Source organism: Adelges cooleyi, unplaced genomic scaffold (assembly GCF_023614345.1).
Source record: "Adelges cooleyi isolate 19-005CV unplaced genomic scaffold, UGA_ACOO_1.1 ACOO_flye_CR_arks_rails_tigmint_CR_PRNA_376, whole genome shotgun sequence".
In the NCBI taxonomy this organism is placed as follows: Eukaryota; Metazoa; Arthropoda; class Insecta; order Hemiptera; family Adelgidae; genus Adelges; species Adelges cooleyi.
The window spans coordinates 13814908-13835486 of NW_026096053.1; the positions used below are offsets into that span (position 1 = coordinate 13814908).

The 20579-nt window shown below is 37.4% G+C and overlaps 1 protein-coding gene across 1 annotated transcript; it reads left to right on the forward strand.

Annotated features, from left to right (window-relative positions):
- Positions 1 to 12551: 12551 nt before the first annotated feature.
- LOC126840548 (uncharacterized) lies at positions 12552 to 14614 on the forward strand. Its single transcript, XM_050576377.1, has 2 exons — positions 12552 to 12762; positions 12958 to 14614. The coding sequence occupies exon 2, from the start codon at positions 13025 to 13027 to the stop codon at positions 14612 to 14614; it is 1590 nt and encodes a 529-aa protein (XP_050432334.1). The 5' UTR covers positions 12552 to 12762; positions 12958 to 13024.
- The last annotated feature ends 5965 nt before the right edge of the window (positions 14615 to 20579 follow it).

Here is a 20579-nt window from a genome sequence, read left to right on the forward strand (position 1 = left end):
GTTGTGAGTCTTATATTAATTAATCATCAGAAAATAATTACTCATTTTGAAGTTATTCGCCGGCAATAGAAAATAAATTAGATTTTTCAAATAAATATACTAAAAGATATTATACGTTAAATGGACTCTTTAATTGGCTAAAGTTAAATTGTCATCTTTCAATAATTTATATACGAACATAAAATAGAACCTGAAACACAATTTGTTTTTAAATCAAAAAAATTACTTTGTGTATAGAAATGAATTTATTATTATATTATTAGTTTACGCGTTAGTAAGTCTCGACACCATTTACATTATTAGCATAATGTAAGCAATATTTTTTTATAAATACTAAACAAAAAACAAATTAAGTTATCTATGAAATATATATATATATATATTGTTTTTAATTTAATATTCATATCATAGTTAAATTAGATAAATTAGATAAATAATAATATAAGTATAAAACAGTAAAATTGAAAACATTGAAGACAAAATTACAAAATGTACCACAAAATTACACTAACGGGTATTAAAAAACAAGTCCTAACGGATAGAACTCCAACAATTTACTCTAAGATACGCTAACTTACTAAAATGTACTCTAAGATTACTTATAAATTACAATAATAACACTAACGGGTATTGAAAAATAAGTCCTAACGGATAGAACTCCAACAATTTACTCTAAGATACGCTAATTTACTATAATTTATTCTAATTTAGACCATCCATGGACGTTTACGTTTCTTCGAAGAAGACTTTACTTCTTCGCTTGTCTGAAATAATAGAATAAAAATGAATTTTGGCTTTTATAGTTTGTAACGCGATTGCGACGGGGATGATACGTACCAAAGCCGAAGACGGTGACGGTTTTCTGCCAACAGACTTGTCGTCGTCGGACGACTTCATGGCACCGGGACGACCTCGTTTAACGTCTCCCGCGACGAAATCGGTCAGCTTTCTTTTGACTGTCGTCTTAACTTTTTCGATTGATCCGGCGAAGGCGACAAAGTGCTGTTCCGGTGCACTAACCGTCGTGTCGCAGTTGTCCAACGAGACTGACAAGTTCTTCTCGGTGTCATCGCCCGAAACGGTGCTCTTCTTCTCGGCGACGGACGGTCGGACCAGTTTCGTCTGGACGGTCTGGAGGTCGCATATCTGCAGGGCTCACGAGCGAAGGGCGGGTTGGTTCCCTGTGCCGGGGCCTCAACCGCTTAAGGCGAAGACCGGCTGGGGGTTGCCCCGTCGGCTATTGGGCCCCCCCCCCTACCCACGGTTTGTTATCGGTGTTTGCCCTCACCTAGACGATTGTCTTACCGGACTGACGGGCTCGTCTACCCGGGGTGACTCTTAGTCTCACCTCTCGCCCTCGGCCTACTAGCGTTGGGTAACCCGTTGCCGGTAGCCCATGGGTTCATCGAGATGACAAAGCCCTTCCACCGACGTCAAGGTGGTCACCCGAGGAAGGGGTAGGTTTGACGCGTATTAAATGGAATTAGACAATTGTATGTATTTACGTTTGAATATTTTCATACTTTGTACTCATCAGATACTATGTAAATAATAATAATTGTATAAACGAACATTAAAACATATTAACGGCCGCGGTTTTCAAAAATCTGTCGTATCAGTAAGCATACTACTCTTGTGTTAAAGGGGGATGGAGTGTCTTAAGTTTGACCACAAGGAGGTTGACACTAACAACTGTTTGTTATATTACTTGTCTATATAAAATATACTTTTAACCATTTTTTTTTTTTGAACATGCAAAAGTATAATAGGGAGGTGGGGGGGGGGTCCTACGTTGTACTTGACGAATACTGTACGAACAATAATACTATAAACGTACTTACCCATTGCTCGACAAACGCTATTTCGACTTCTGGAAAACCAAAAAAAAAAATGCTTATAGAAAACTCTATACTTTCTTACGACAAAAATTGTTTTGGTTAAATCTAAAATAAAATAAACGATCATTGTTTATTAATTGACCGGGCAATTTTGTTTTTATCCGTAGCTAAGTGACTTATCAATCGTGTATGCCGAACAACAAATATTGTTATAACGGCCGGTACATTATAATTTTTTTTTAGACAAGCATAATAGCATAATATATAATAATCAAACGACTACACAAAACTATAAGACTTTTTTACAAAAAAAAAAAAATATATATATATAATAAATTCAAACGAAATAAATATTGTTGTTATAATTTAAAAATCAAACGAATAGGTGATAAATGTTACCTAGAAGGTTCAAATTGTTAAATATTATTTCATAGCTAAACAGCTAATCGTTTATTTATCCTGTATACAAATTAAATAGATAGCACTTTTTTTTAAAAATGATAATTCATGTTAATGTGGGATCACATTTCCAAAATTTTCTACTGTCGGTTAAATTTTGGATAAAAGATTCTTGCCCGGTTGCACCAAACTTTTCGTTATCTATTGGTAAATTATTTACCACCGCAATAAACTAACTTTTGTTAAACTTTATCTTTTGTTAAACTTTATCTTTTGTTAAATTAACGTGTGATAAATTTACGAGTGTTGCTCAATCGTCGTTTTATATTCAGGTTATTACCAGTTTATCGATTATCGAATAAATGGTATCAGCAGTAGGAGTTAATATACTATCATCATACAGGGATCAATGATAAACTGATGGTAAACCATCATTAATTTCTGTTGTTTTAAAAAAACAACATTTTATTGATAACAAAATTTAACTATACATATATTTTTACACAACGATAAATGACCCTGTAATTTAATGTAATTTTAGTATATGTTTTATTTGTATAAATTTATAAAAAAAAACATTTAAATAATAATAATAATTGAAATATATTTGATTGTTATTAGGTAATTAATAATAAAGCAATCAGTTTTAACGGACTAATAACAGAAAACTGTTTCACTAATAAGTAATAACTAATAACTATTACCTAGCAAAGCGGTTTTAATTTCAATAAATCTAGTATTTCGGTATCCATTGAAAAACAGATAGTTGGACGGAAATGACCTCATAAAATTTTCGACAAACTTTTTACTGCCGTTAGTGTCGGAGGAAAATACATTTTAAAGAATAATCATTAACTAAAAACAAAATGAAACCCTTTTCGCTTACATACAGGGTGACACACAGCTGAGGATTCAAATAAAAAAGCCAAAAAAAATGTACACAATTACTACTGTACATACAGTTGATAATATTTTACCATCGGGTAAAACTATTTGTATTTGATGTGTTTTAAATTCGTACCGACTCATTAACTTTTATATTGATTTCACACCAAACCTCAAAAAAAAACGTCGGAATATCATGACATATACGACGTAACATAAAATAGTTTAACAGTAAAAATTGGTTTTAATTTTTGTAGGATTACGGTTAAAACTGTGAAGTATGAATTAATATTAAACGAATACACAAGATAGTTGTATGTTGTCTGAATAATTTCCTAATGTATACTAAATAATAATATACTATTGGAATAACATACCTGTATTGGAATTGGTCGACAACTGATTTTCAAACAATCTGACAGCAACCCTTTCGACTTCTGGAAATTTCTGTCATCCTAATCTTTGTGATCACTGTTCCAATTAGATGGTCACAGCAAAAAAAAAAAAAATGTAAGAAAACTTTAAACTTTGTTACGAAAAAAAATCTTTCAGTTGACATAAAATTAAAATGGTTATTGTTTACAATTTATTTATATCGACTAGGCAATTTTGTTTATTCCGTCACTAAGAGTCACTTACTTGACAACGTTATAAAACAATAATTATCTCGTTAAATTATCAACAAACATTGGCCACTGTCGGAGAAGAATGTAAGACAAATCAATAATTTAAGATACGTTTTTACAATAGTATTGAAAAATGTATTTCATACTTGAGTGAATTATATCATTAACACTGCACTGCGTATAAGTGCGTTTTGCTTACAATGATGTGCTTAAAATAGTATTTTTAGAATTAGGCCGGTTAAGATTAGGGTCGGTCGGTCGGTCGTCTGTCTATTGCAAAAATTTGTTGCCGTGTTGGGTTTATCTTAGTCAAAAATTGTCATTTAGCCGATCGTTCTTGATTTAATGTAGTTTTAAAAAAATATAAAAACACGTTCTAAATGTGTATCGACTTTGTAGCTTTTGTATTGATTAAATTATTGAATAAAAGTGTTTTTATTTGTTGTAAGCTTACTGTTAAACATGGTATGAATTAATATGAAAAGTGTATAAGAAATCTGTATGTTGTTTTATACTAAATAATAAATACCTAATTAATTGGATAACATTAATATAAACATACCTGTAATGGAATTGGTCGACAAATGCTTTTACAACAGCGCCGCGCCGTTCAAAAATTCTCCGTCCAGTAAACACAATCGGCACAATCCTTTTGAGTTTCCATCACTGTTGTCTGTTATCCATTAAAAAAAAAACACAAATAAGAAACAATAAAAAAAAAATTGCTAAAGAAATAATTGAGTTTCGTCAGGAAGAGAATTTTTCGAGTTGATGCAAACGTCAAAAATGTAGTTAGGTAATGATTATTGTTTATTTATCGACTTGGCGACTTAGCTTTTGTCCGTCGCCAAGCACACTATTAGTCGCATATAACGACCAAATATTAGTATGTTATTGGTAAGTTATAATTTATCTTTAGCCAGTGCAAATAATCAAACGTTTACAACCATATTGAATAGAAATTTTAATTTTAATTAAAAACAAAAAACCAACTGGAAAAAAAACGCTAAAACTAAAAAAATGTTGCTCGTTACACTTGAATTTCTTTAAAATATTATGTAAGAACGTTGCAGTCATCGGTATCTTCATTATTAAATAAAATAATAATAAAAACCCTTAAGGGTCTTTATTATTATTTTATTACATATAACCCATAAGTGCTTAAGTTTTTTCTAGGTCTTCATTATTGCTTGTTTTTTGTGAAAAACTTGTATACTTTAAAAAATGTTTAACAGAAGATACGCAAATTAGAGCAGCCGACGACTGCAATGTTTGATTTCGATAATATTCTAACAATAGTGTTGGGAATCCAAAAATTCGTATTTTCACAAAATAAAAACCCCTATTTAAGCCACTTAAATATCGTACAAGTATTAATTTATTACGATAGATAGCTGTGTACTTTAGTTAAATAACTATAAATTATTATAAAATAATATTGTAAAAGTTGTATGTATTTCCGTTTTAATATTTGCCTACTTTATGCTAAGTAATAAATAATATTTAAATACTAATAATATAAACATACCTGTGTATTGAAATTGGTCGAGAAATGCTTTTCCAAATGTCGCCACTCAGTTTTCCAAAATGCTGTCGTCTCAATGAAAGCAATCCTGTTTGATCACTGTTATCCATTTAAAAAGTCACAAAAAATAAACAAGTAAAATTAATTTCTAAAGATATCATTGTGTTTAACCGGGAAAAGTAAAATACTTAATATTGTTTATTTATTTATCGACTTGGCGATAATGCTTCTAACCGTTGTTATTACAACTACACATTATGTGTAACGACCAAGAATTAATATATCATTAGTACGTTATAATTATTTTTAGCCAATACAAATAATTCAACGTAATAACTATATTAAATACAATTTCAATGAAAATTTAAAAAAAAAATGTCAACTGTAAAAAAACACTCAAATTTCTTTAAAAAAAAAAAAATGAAAAAATAATACCAAAATTGAATGTTGCAATTGTCAACGGCTTCATTATTGCCTATTCTTTTTAAAAATGTCTCTTCTTTCTCTAATTTCTCTTATGTTTACTTTTAAAAATGTTAAACAGCAGTCACGAATTAGAGAAGCCCACAACTGCAACATTCAATGTAATATAAGTGTATTTACCAAGATTCGTGTTTCTCGAGTTCTTTTTTATACCTGGCATATTTTAAATTTTATTTTAATTTTTACTCTACGCTTTTTCAAAAACAACCGAAAAATACAACCTGATATAGTTTTTAATTGAAATGAATTATAAGTGTTTTCCACAGTCCTATATAATAGACGAACTTGGACAAAGCAAAAATATTCCTATAAGAATTTAGTTTTTATTTAAACAAAATTGGTCGAATGGTCTAGATAAAACTTGATGATAAACGGTCGAAAAAAAGTTTAGTAGTTACACATTTGCTATTGTTGGTGAAACACAACAATCACAAATAGTGTAATACTAAAAAGAGAATATTAGATAGTCGTGTAAACTTATGTTTGAATTTTTCTTTTCGGTACTAAATAAATACTGCACAGATAATAATCATTAAAAATATATACTGGAATTATTCGACTGCAGCCCTTTACGAAAATTCTGTCGTCTTAGTTAAACATAATACTTTTATTTATTTGAGAAGCCACAGTAAACACGAAATAAAAATACATTTCTAAAGAAATCACTGAACTTTAAAAAAAAAAAAAATTGTTTGAGTTGACAAAAAAGTAGGTAATGATTATAGTTTATATTTTGTTGTCCCAGGTGATTCACAATCTTCAACTTATTAACCGTGTACGACGAACAAAATATATTGTTATAACTAAGGCCGTTACATTATAATTATGTTTAGCCAATACAATTTTGTCGATGAGTTGAAGCCAATTTGGTGGTACAAGAAACCAATTTAGACCTGAAAACCGGATAACATAACGCCTACATAGAATGATCGCATTTGAATTCTATAAACTTATTTGATCTCGTAGATCTTTTTTCCGGGTAATTTGTGAAAGTCTATTTTTGAATCATTATAAATCCAATTCCTCCTCAACTATCGCACAGAAGCTAAAATGTTGCAGTAGATGTGTTGAACTATGTCTGTGCACAATTAAACACATCAATGTAAAACTAACGAAGCCAAAAAACGCGTCGATTAAAATAAATGTAAAAAATTATATTAAAAAGAATAATCTGTAAAAGTTTTAAAAACGAATACATATACAATTTGTTATGAACTAAATATATACAATTTATTCATTTTGAACAATATACTGTTTCGTGTTCTCTAAAAAACTACAACTAGTCTCGACGTCCAAATCACTCTTAAGGTGTACGACCATTTTTCGCCCATTTAACGGCTAATTAGAATTTGGACCCCAAAATTTGTACATATTATCTAAAAATATTACATCTAATAACCTTGGGAAAGTTATGCACATAGTTTTCATTTTAATATCTCGATATTGAAACATGTCTTATCGGTCATAAAAATCATTTTTTTTTAATAACATGTTGCGAATATAACAATTTCGATGTAATTTTATGGATATTAAGAATATACATGAACATTTTTAAGTTGTTTTTTAATTACAATTTGAAAAACATGTCCACAACGATTTATGCTGCTCACGATCATTTCCAGTTTTGATGGAAAATAACAATAAGTGTACGCTAACGACTTGTCGTCCACTGAGACTGGCTGACCACCTCGACGGTATTGATTAATGATGATTGTCGTGACAGTACACGTGCAAACGTTTAGAGGAATGAAAAATGCATTTTATTAAAACGGCAAAGAAATCCTAATATTGCGTTTTTTTGTAAATGCCTGGTCGAGGTCGGCTGTGCTTGTTAACATTTTTTTTACAAAGACACGCTGTTATATTTTGACAATATAATTAAATAATACGATTAAATTGAAAAAAACTATAGACAATCTAATCAAATACTTAGGATTAAAACCCTTTAGTGTATTTTAATGACACCGCCAAGTGACCCCGGTGTGTCAATTTTTTTATAATTTAGTAAAGAAACAAACAACATTTTTTAACATTGAAAAAACATCAACGTTTTTCATCTCATTTTATTTGTTCAAACGAATATGCGTGAAGTCATAGTAGAACTTTAAAACCATACTGTTAGAATTTATTTAGCAGCAACAAATAAAATTGGTCGCATTTCTTATATTTTCTTAGATGTTTATGTTAATATAATAATTCATGCCTACATTTTAGCTATTCGCCTTACGGTATTATATTATTATTGAACACATTTTTTTAAGTAGTGACGTTTAGCAGTACCGAGCTATCTGTTTTATGACGACCAAGTGTAAGAAAAGTATTCCATAAGTATTTCATTTAAATTTTACTTTAATGTACTCATAAAAATAAAGCGTTTTGGAGCCAAACTGTACACTATTTCACATGGTTTTCCTAAGCACTTTTAACCATCAGCATTCAGGGTTTTTCAACCATATAGCAACTGATTTTTTTTTTTTTTTACATTTGTGTTTGTACAGCACCATTGACGCAGGCGCAAGTCAAATAAGATTGTTTGCAGAAGCGTATAACAATGAACTAATGCCGTTGAACTTTTATTGTGTTAACGTTTAAGATATACCCTCAAATGGAAAAGATGCTTCTCAAGATTTCCTTAGTGTTGGCGATAACAGTTTGTTCTCGGACCGTCGCTTTGGGCAATTTTTTCAATTTTAAGAACGACGACACGGACTTGCATACCGCGTTGGAGAAAGCGTTCACTTGGCTGAGCTCGTTGGACCTCGGGTACGTAGCTAAGCGGCCTACGGCAGACTTCAATTACACCACGTCAACGGTGGACTTGGCAAAGGTGGTGAAAACCATCTTCGTGGATTTAACTTGCAGCTACGTGTTCAGTGCTCAGCTGCACATGCATCTTACCGAGGTGTTCGTAGCGAGTCCGAGCAGACTAGATGAACTGACGGAAGCCCAAGTCAACGATCTTGTATTCACCGAAGAAGCAGCGACCATGATGGCGGTGGTTTACGATTATGGCGACCGGGAAGATGACGAGATAACTAGTTTGATGCACATATTCCACATGTATACCGAACGGATGGCCGATGTTCTGGTCAAAGCACGCACACGAGACCGGTCCGGAAAGCAAAGCCACCAAGGTGCGATGATTGACATTCACAAAGCCGTCGAAGAGGTGCTCAGCGATTTCATCGCGATCAACAATTGTCAGACGTACTCCGTGCAAACCGGTAGAACCATATGTGTTCGGTCTGCGAAAAAGGTCAAGGAAACCTTGGCAAAGGGACCGTCGGCCGCAAGAGAGGCGTTGGTCAAAAATAAGACCCGGTTCTGGCGGCAAACCGATCACAACGCGGCCCAGAATTTGATCGCCGAAAACCCAGATCGCTTTGGCAGAGACCGTCTGCTCATCGACCGTCTGCTGGACAACAGACAGGCGATTAAAAGTCTGAAAACGGCGTTCGGCGTACAGCTAGACTGGGATTCCGTAGTGATGCACTTAGAGTCTTCTTACAATGTTGCCAAGATAGACAACAACATGTTGCACGAGAGCATCGATGCGCTCACAACGTTTCAACAGGAATTCGTGGATTTGTTGAAAGCGATTGCCATTCGGCTTGTTATCGAACACTTGCTGCACGTCAAAGACACGTGGACGACGATGCCATTCTATTCTAGGATCGTGTTTTTGATGTACCATTGCGGATATTGTAACAGGAAAATAGCGGATCATCTGACGGAGTTGGCCGTTCACTTGGATCTTATGGACGATCGACAATTGCGTCCTGCAATAGATTTGATGAGGAGATTTTCGGGTAGTTTCATTACGGTCACTCAAATCGACGGCCACGTTGACGACTTATTTAAGTCGTTGAAAAACATCCCGTCGGCTAAGAGTGGAGATTTCGAATTGGACGGGACATTGACGGTGGACGAGACTAGCAACAATCGATTGATAAAACCGGTAGACGAAGTCGTTGAAAAGTACAATTTGAAAGTGTCCTCCGAAGTTATTTTGTATTCAGTACGAAAAAGCGTATTCAGCGCTGAAGCGTTTGCAAAATTTGTCAAGGAAATCACAAAAAACGTTGATTTTAAGATGATCAAACTGTTTGGTATGATAAACGAGTCTATGGAGTATATGCGGTTAAAAGAATTGGAAACTGATCACTCAGATGACACCCAAAAAGTCGAAAGTGTACTAAATTAATAATTCCCACGTTTAAATTATAACCATTATTAATTTTTTTAACAATAAATGATATAGTGTTAATAACTATTTGTGATGGATTTATTTTAAACAGAGGTTTGGGTAAAATGACATACGCTATTTGTATAAGTAATCATTATACCTATATTTTGTTAAAGAAATTAATTACATAAGTAACTTCTAGTATGTAATACTTAAACGGTTTTTAATAATATCCACTCTTATGGTTATAAGTTTTTGTTTAAAAAATCTTAACTAATTATAATAATAAAACGAAGTATAAAAAAATAATATGTAAGTAACATTGACTTACCTACTCTTAATTTGAGTAATCATAATGTTTAGAGAAAACTTTTAATACTATTTTCGTTAACCCAACGTGTTGTTTTTTTTTTAGATAATTTTAATGCAAAAATAATACTCGCAAGTAGATAAAATAATAATATTTTTTATTAGCACATACATAATAATAATAGCTTTTTAAAATTATTACACAACAAAAGAACTAACATTTATGAAATAAATGTATTAAAATTTAAGTCTAAGATTTCATTGTACAACACACAGTATAAAGTAAAATTTGAATTTCTTAAAATAAAAACACAATTAGACACAATAATATTATAAAACATTGATACAGGAAACAGAAAATGAATATCGGTTAAACTAGGGATCTATTAATTTATTGTACTTTGATTTTTTTGGATGTCGTTTAAGTGGAAAGTTTCCAATTCTTTTAAACGCACATACTCGGTGGATTCGTTTATCTTAACGAACAGTTTGACCAGCTTAAAATCCACGTACTTGGTGATTTCTTCGACAAAATTTGCAAACGCTTCTGCGCTCAATACGGTTTCTCGTGCTGAATGGACAAAAACTTCTGTAAATCGATTGTTGCTGGTCTCGTCTGCCGTCATTGTGCCGTCGAATTCGATATCTTTACTCCTAGCCGACGGTATGTCTTTCAACGACTCAACTAAGTCGTTTACGTGGCCATCGATTTGAGTGACCGTTATGAAATTTCCAAAAAAACTCCTCATCAAATCGATGGCAGGACGCAATTGTCGATCGTCGATAAGATCCAAATGAACGGCCAACTCTGTCAGACAATCCGCTATTTTCCTGTTGCAATATCCGCAATCGTACACCAAAAAAACGATTTTCGAATAGACCGGCATCGACATCAACGTTTCTTTGACGTGCAGCAAGTGTTCGATAACAAGCCGAATGGCAATCGCTTTCATCAAATCTACAAATTCATGTTGAAACGTTGTGAGCGCATCGATGCTCTCGTGCAACATGTTGTTGTCTATCTTGGCAACATTGTAAGAAGACTCTAAGTGCATCACTACGGAATCCCAGTCTAGCTGTACGCCGAACGCCGTTTTCAGACTTTTAATTTCCTGTCTATTGTCCAGCAGACGGTCGATGAGCAGACGGTCTCTGACAAACCTATCTCGGTTTTCGGCGATCAAATTCTGGGCCGCGTTGTGATCGGTCTGCTGCCAGAACCTGGTCTTATTTTTGACCACCGCCTCTCTTGCGGCCGACGGTCCCTTTAACCAGGTTTCCTTGACCTTTTTAGCAGACCAAATGCTTAAACCGCTCAGAGTCTGACAATTGTTGATCGCGATGAAATCACCGAGCATCTCTTCGACGGCTTTGTGAATGTTAATCATCGTACCTTGGTAGCTTTGCTTGCTGTGTCTGTCTCGGCGTGCTTTGTGCAAAAACTTGGCCGCCCGTTCGGTATACATGTGGAATATTTGCATCAACCTTGTTCTGCTATCGTCCATGCGCTTCCCATAATCGTAAACCACCGCCAACATAGTCGCTGCTTCTTCGGTGAACACGAGATCGTTGACTTCGGCTTCTGTGAATTCATCAAGTCTGCTCGGACGCGCTACGAACGTCGTGGTCAGATGCATGTGCAGTTGAGCGCTTAACACATAGCTACAAGTTAAATCCTCGAAGAGTCTTGTTATTGCCTTTACCAAATCGACATTTGACTTCGTGTCCACGTCCGTCGTATCTCGTTTCACTGTGTACCCGAAATCCATTGAGCTCAGCCAAGTACACACTTTCCCCAATGCAGTATGCGACTCCGTGTCAAAACCTAAAAAATTGCTAAAAGCGGCTGCCCGAAAGCAAACGGTCATGGCCAGCGCAAAGGAAACCCCGAGAAGCATATCTTGAATATTTTGGAATATCTTGGGCTTATAGCTAAAACGTTAACGCAATGAAAGTTCGAACATTTACTAGTTTAGGAATATCGCTGACTCGTATTACCACAAAAACGACTATCTGTTTTCCGCATGTTTTTGTGAACAATTGTGACCTTATGTAAATAGTACTATTTAAACACATAGTCATAATAACGATCAAACACACGTGTCAATACTGCACAAACATTTTCCGAAGAAATCTATGTCAAAAGCAAATCGTTTGTGTTGTTAAAAATTATAGTTTTTAGTAGCAATAGAGTTGAAAAACCTGAAATGCTGATGGCTTGGAATACCGTGTTAAATTGTATAGCTTACCTTTGGAACACTTTATTTTATATAACGTTAAGTCTTTTATGCGTGCGATTAGCTTAAGTCGAATAGCTAAAATGTATATGGAAAACTTGAATTATTATTAATATAATAATCTAGGAAAACAAAAGGAATGCAAGATGCTGTATTTATTGCCGCTAAATAAATTCTAACAGTTTGGTTTCAAGGCGGTTTCTACTTGGACGTCACACATGTTCGATTGAACTAATATAAACAACATTTTAAACGTCGATGGTTTCTTCTTGCTGTAAGTATCTTACACAAAGTCGTGGTAATCTTAAGAGATACATGTTTCCATTGGTAGTGATTACAATATTATTTGCGCTTACTTTAAAATACAAATTCTGGTCTTATTTTGGTGTCATCGCCTAGTTTTTTTTTTTTTTTTTCAATAATCGTTGCTCGATAGCAAGTAAAATAATATCATGTCATGTTCCCACAGAAAGACGGCTTCTAAGCAACAAAAACAAATTTGATTCAAATCCGGTTGCACATTGTCGTTTACCAGAATGTATCTGTTCAACGTTTCCACATTTCCGTTGCTGTTAATCGCTTGCTTTCGGGTCACGGCCATTGGCGAAGAAGACTCGCCGGCCAAAGAAAACGACACGACCGCTTCGGGTGGATCTCGGTTGGTCTACTCTTACGATTGGGTGCAATCGTTGGACCGAGGGTACTTTTCCAAACCGATCAAGGTGGACCAACGGAAATCGCATTCCAGCGTGGCCGAGCTCGTGCGAAAATCCTACAAAGAGCTGACTTGTAGCTACGCGTTCAGCGTCCTCTTGCACATGTACCTGACAAGAGTATTCATCGTGAACCCGAGCCAACTGCTAAGACTGACCAAATTCGAAGTGGACGGTGTTCTGTTCAAAGACGAAGCGGCAGCCATACTGACCATCGTTCACAATCACTACGACGACGACGTTGGCAAAAAAGACATGATGGAGCTCATGTGGATGTTCCAGTTGTACGCCGAAAAGACGGCGGCGTTCGTTTGGTTGCACGTCATCAAAGGTAAGACTGTCGGCGGAGACTCGTTGCTAAGCACTTGCGAGATCTTGGTAGAATTTTTCGAGGTGTTTTTGGAGACCAACTCGTGCGTGGCATACGACCCCAAGACCCATCATCCGACCGACGTCAGACAATATTCCAATATAGAAATCGCCATGGCCCAAGGTGAGACCAGCTCGCGTCTGGCGGCGGTGGACAACAAGATTCGGTTCAAAGATCAAACGGCTCATAACTTGAAACTCGGGCTGAACCTCGAGGGGAGCAACCGATTTTTCGGGATCGGTACACTCGTGACTGAACTGCTGGGCAACGGGGTGATTTTGAACACCCTCAAAGTGGCGTTTGGCTCGCAGCTGAACTGGAATCTCATAGTGGGAGAAATAAAACTCAACTACCTGCTCGGTCAGGACGTCGAGGTCCACTTGCACGTGCGCATCAAAGCCCTGGTGGCGGTCCTGAAAGACTTCATCGACTTGCTGAAAGCTATCGTCATACGAACGGTCATCGGGTACATGTTGTACGTCAAAGACATAATTAACCAGCAGTCTTACCTGTCGATAGGCGTGTTCATGCTGCGAAATTGCAGTCATTACAACGCGAAAATGGCCGAACACTTGACAGAGTTTGCGCGGCGTTTCCATCTCACCGACGACCGGTACTTGCGTCCCGTGATCGAATCGATGACCAAACCGACGAGGAATTTTTACAGTAACAGTCATATCGACGGCTGTATAAACGACATGTTCGAGTCGCTGAGAAGAATGTCCTCTGGCGTTAAACAATTCGGCAAACCGATGGAAGTCAACGAAGACAGAAAAAGTCTAACCATAAACGAGGTTATTAAAATGGCCAAAGCCCACGGTTTAAATTATTCATCCGACGAAGACAACCGTTACGCTATACGAGAAAGCCTTTTGAGCGCCGAAGTGTTTGTCGGATTCGTGAAAACGATTACAAATAAAACAGATTTCAAGGTGATCAAATCTTTCGTTCAGCTAGAAGCGTCTGAGAGCTATAAACGTTTAAAAGAGTTAGAAAATATCGAGTTGAACGACCTGGATCAGCTGGTTAATCTGAAGTTTTAATCTACTTATTTACAACATGAACGAGTGAGCGGCATTTATGTTGTCCAAAAGCTATCAGGGCCACGTAGTTAGTTATTCGTAATTAGATTAGGTTAAGTCAGTTTTAATTTATACAAATTCTACCATGTATTTTCACATGATTAATCTTACACATTCCTTCTTGTAGCTGTTGTATATATAGACCATAAGCCATACCCGAGTTACTTCATTTGGCCAAATTATAAATAGTTTACACCTTTTTCGTTATTCCGCTTTTTTTTTTATTGTAGTTTTAACGTTTAAATTATGCAAATTCAAGATATATCCAGCGTGGGACTAAAAGTTGACCAATTATTTTAAAAATCTGTAGTCGAGATATGGTTAATTATGATTAAACGAGAACAGTAGAATAGTATATATCAGATTACCAGTATAAAATCCAAAAGTTTTAAAAAAATATGATTTAGCTCGAATCAATACCGTGTAACGCGTGTGACGGAACAGTTTGACATAATTTTTGTATGTTTAAAAAGCCGAGCAAACAGACCCCTTTTGTGCACATTGTAAAATATAATACAAACGACTTTCTGTAAATATTAAGCACTAAAAACTAAACACGTAGCGGTTATAGACTAGCTGTTGTTGCTTTCGAAAGTACTTCTTAAGTAAAAAATCGCATACCTTTGTTGTCGATTACCGTTTGTAAAAAATTCGGTGCCGTTACGGGAATTGATGATTATTTGATGGAAGACAACGACGCCGTGAAAAAAAGGACCGACACGTTGGTTTGGTTGCAGAGCTTCGACCGGGGATATGTTGCCAAGCCGAAGATCAACGTGGACACCATAAGATCTATGTCGCTGGACGATCTGGATCGCCATGTGCAAGAAGCCTACGTCAAACTGCAATGTAGTTACGTGTATTTCGCTTTACTATACTTGCACATCATCGATGTGTACATCTTTAATCCAAAGAATCTGCTGGACCCCGACGAGAAAGAATTGAACAGCATACTATTCGCAGAGGAATCGGCGACCATGTTGGCCTGGTGCACGTCATCCCAGACGACCAGCGGAATACTGTTAGGTCCGTGATGTGGTTGTTCCACGTGTTCGCCGAGAAGACAGCGCACTTCCTGGAGTCAGACCACGGGTGCTATCAAGACGTGAATACCGCCAACAAGTCGGTGATATGGCCGTACAAAGTCATCAAGGGTGTTCTCGAAGAGTCTACCGGTACCATGCGGTGCCAAGGGTACGACCAGACGACCGGTGAACCGGACAACTTTGACTACGTGTACCGGATCAGAAACCTATTGATCAGTAACAGGAGAAGTGCGAGGTCGGAGATGACCAGCAACAGAACAAGATTCTGGATCCAGACCCGGAGGAACATGCAAGTGGGTTTCGTGCCAAGCGGTGGCCATCACTTCGACGTTGACAATCTGCTCGTGAGCATCGCGCCGGAGAGGTTAGAAGAGTTGACGATTACTCTGAGAAACAAGTTCGGAGTCCAACTCGAATGGCAGTCCGTGACGGCCATGTTGGAGTATTACTACAGTCGAGCCAAGACCGCAATCGTAAGGGCGTCCATGCAAGGATACATCCGGGCAGTTAGAACGTTCCAGTGGCAATTCATAAGCGTGCTGAAAGCCATAGCCATGAGAATCGTCATCGTGCATCTGTTACAAGTCAAGCACTCCATGACGGCCATGTCAGGCGACGTTCTGCCCCCATACATACCGGTCTATATGAAACAACACAAACGAGTAGCAGACGGCTTACAGGCGTTCGTAGATTGTGTCTATCTCTTCAATGATCAACACTTGGAGACGGCAATCGATTGGATGAACAATCTCTCGGTGCATTTCGAAAATTACCGGCAAACCGTCATGCTCGTAAAAGATAATATACTGAAATATTTAAAGGTTATGTCGCCACCGCCGGACGATGGCTTTGGCGTACAATTCGACGTGCCCCATAACGGACGGCTTAGACATCTACAATCTGCAATCTCATATGCATCTGTTAGCCATATCAAATCACAAAGAAAAAATTGCGGTCATGGAATTCTACGTCGAGTTTGTAAGAACAATCGCCGATTTCGAAGTAATCCATTGGTTTGGGCAGCTATTAACGACCGGCCAGTTTAGACGATTCGAAGAGTTGGAAAAATCCGAAGGAACGGAAATGGTCACATTGTGGTAGCCGACATTTTTTTATTTTTAAAATATATTTATTTTATGTGTATACAACAGTTAAATATGCTTATGAAATTGTTATAATATATATTATTTAGTTCTATATTAATGGATTTGGTACATTTGTGTTAGATTAATAGGTTAGGCAAGACGGCACAAGTAGTATGGTGGACTGAAAGAGCAACGACAATTAATCAAAGCGGTATGACCAGATGGAATACCAGTGGAAGTATGAAACTTTATAGGGGATCTAAACATAAGCTGATTGAAAGTACTTTTAAAGGGTAAAATGGCAGACCAGTGAAGGAACAGTTTAGAGTTGAAGTGCCTATATTTAAAGGCAAATCAGGTATACAAGAACTGTATAAAATTGTACAGGAATTAAATTGATGAATCATACTATTGTATCCTTGTAAAATGTACCGTCCAATAGTTGGTGATTGTTGTGTTTGAATAGGTTTTTATGGTTTATTTGTTAAAACAAAAAATACAGTGTTTCATTAAACGTGCGAAAAACAAATTGACGTCATTGTTGACAATATTATGAAACGGTTATATTTTATTTGAAAAACAACCTACACAAAACTAGTGAACTAATACAGGGCGCAAAAAAAATGTCTTGCTCCTGGACGCTTTAGTCTCTAGTTACACCATTGGTATACATTTTAATTTACTTGATTGTACTTAATGTATTGTGAATTTTGAACACTAGCAAGTCATTGCTACACCTTTAGTATATCAAAGAGCAGTTTGTTTTCCAATTTATTTTTACATGGACAATTTTGAGATATTGTGTTCTACTATATTATGACACTGTGCAGTTGTTTTTGTTTTGTGTGTTTGAATAACTGAGCAAACGATACTGCGGTTTATCCACTCGTAGACCAATACACGATAGAAGTACTCCCGTTGAATTTAGGCACGACTGCCAAATTATTAATAAAACTATAAGATTAGGTTAGGCTGTCGTACGACATTGTGCAACATACACAACCAGTTGAATACTGATTTCTTATGCGAAATGTCGCTTTTCGCTGTGTATTGTAGTGTTTTACTTTTGATTGCCGTTAGCATAGGGTTTATGGCCGTGTCGGGTGACGACGACACCACCGCAAAGAATGACAGAATCAACACCGTGGTCGGGTTGCAAAGCCTGGACTGGGGTGATTTCACTAGTAAACCGCAAATAGATACAAAAGCGTTGAGGTCTATGCAGTTGTGCGCTCTGGACGATCTAGTGGAGAAAGCCTACGCCGGACTGCAATGCAGCTACTTGTACTTCGCCATGTCGCATATGCATATCGTTGAAACTTACATGTCCGACCCAATGAATCTGACCAAACTTTTTGACGAAGAAACGGCCAGCATTGTATGCACCGACGAGTCCGCGGCCATATTGGCTCTGGTGCACGGTCAAGACGGCCAAGACGTCCGGTGGAAAGACATCCGGTCGGTAATGTGGATATTCCACGCGTTCGCCGAGAGGACTGCCAGCTATTTGCGGTCGTTTCGGATCAAGTCCCACGTGTTCAACGAGCGGTCCGTAGTGTACGCTTACAACTCGGTCAGGGTTCTGCTGGCAGAATTTTCCTCGGCCAGCGGATGCAAAGCGTACGACCCGGTGAACGGCACACTCGAAGACTACGCGGACAGGTTGAGAAGCATTGTGATCGGCGGCAGAAGAAGCGCCAGACAAGAGGCGCTGGACAACAAGAAAAGATTCTGGAAACAAACCGACCGCAACGCTGCGTCGGGCTGGGTGCCACGGGATACCGGCCGTTTTACATTGGACCGTTTACTCGTGGACAATCTGCTGTACAACGCCGGGGCAATGGACGATCTGCTTGCGTTCGGACTCGAACAGCTCAATTGGCAACCTATAGTGACGTGGGTGAGAAGTTTGCACGACCGGGCCGTTAACGGCACAATCTACCTGACCGAACACGTCCGAGCGCTCGGACGATTCCAACGCGAGTGCGTCCGTATGCTGGCAAGTGTAGCCATACAAGTGGTGGTCAAAGAAATGTTGCACCTGGAGTTGACAATGTCGGAGATGTGGATAGCGACGTGGACCGTGTACGCCTATAACGATTGCAACGGTGTCGGCAAAGAAATAGCCAATCAGTTGGCCCTGTTCGCCGAACACCTGCTGCTACTGGTCGACGATCCGGTGTTTAGCCGGGTAATAGGTTCCACCGACAGGCGGGCGTTGTGTCTGTCTTGCGTGATCCACAACCGCGTGTATAACTTGCTGATGTACCTACACGAGATGTACCCGCTCGTTGACTTGGGCGTGGATTTTCGCAAGCCAACGGAACGCATTACAAGAGAATACATTACACAGTCGACAAACGCTATTTTGGAAATAGCCAGGCGAAACCAATTAAAATGTGATATAACCGGAAATAACGACAGCCCCGTGCTCGTACAAGTGTTCGTGGAGTACATAATAAAAATCACCGGTGCCGTCGATTTCGACATACTCTACTCGTTTGGGCAACTACCGGCTTCTAGTGTTTTCGGAAGATTTGCAGAAATAGAAAAAGAAGAAATAAACAAACAGCTGCTACGTTTGGGCGCTTCGCTTAGTCCAATGTTCGACCGAGGAGCTGATTTTCTTTAATGCAATGTATACCCAACGAGAATTAAAAATAATAAAATCATTTTATCACTTAATAATGGTTTAATTAACTCTGTCATCAACTTATACCATTCGAAATTGAGAACTTCTTATCTTACTTCCTAATACACTATTCCCTAGGCTGATGCGCACTTAGGTGACGTTTTTTAGATTTTACAGAATTGAATACATTAGCACTGATCAATGTATGTTTAAACTCAATCGTGCCTGACGAAAATTATGTTTACCACCGTGTTTTTGGGATGGCCTAAGGCACTCTATAGGATTCTTACTATGGAAGTTCAACCCATATTGTATTAATTTTGCACTGTTATTGAGTAAAGCATATTAAGACAATTACAGTGGTGGAACAAAACACGTCATTTGATTGGTGGTAAAATAGTAGTGCAGACATAATATTTATAAAACATGCTGTAAGGAATTTAATTCTCAACAATTTATCGACAAACAAAGATGATTAATTATACAAATAAGAAACAAAGGTTTTCGTCTGAACGTGTGTAGCCGGCGAGTAGAATACAGTTGTTTTTCTGCTACGAAAAGGTGCATTGCTTTATGATTGTACTCGATTTGTGCCATTATACTATGGACACACTGATGTGTCACGCGGCAGCTTTCATTCTGTTGATATCTATTGGCTCCAAAACGGTAGCAGCTGTCGATCGAGCCGAACACGTGGACAAGTTGGTCGAAACCTTTGAACTGGCACAATCGTTCAACAAGGAATATGTTTACAGGCAGCTGCTTTTGCGGCCGGTGACTTCGGACGCGACCCAGGAAGTCCTGGAACAACTCGTGGGCGAGTCTTACAAAGATTTGTGTTGCAGCTATGCGTTTAGCATCGTTTTGCATTTGCGTTATACCAAGGCTTATTTGGACCGACCGGACAACTTGAAAATGATGACAACGGCGCAAGTGAAGAACATTTTGTTCACCAAAGAATCAGCAATCGTGTTGGCCATCATGCACGACCACGGCGAAAGGAACCGTTGGAGAGGCCTCGTGGATATCGTGTGGATATTCAGAGTGTACACAGACAAGATGGCCGAATTCGTAAGACGGTACCGAGACGGGGACGTGGCCGTTAACAAATCGCCAGTGCTGCGGTCACACGAGGCCGTGGAAAATCTGTTCATGAGGTTTGT

Coding starts and splice junctions, on each gene's coding strand:
- LOC126840548 (XM_050576377.1), top strand. CDS start 13,025: ATGTATCTGTTCAACGTTTCCACATTTCCGTTGCTGTTAATCGCTTGC.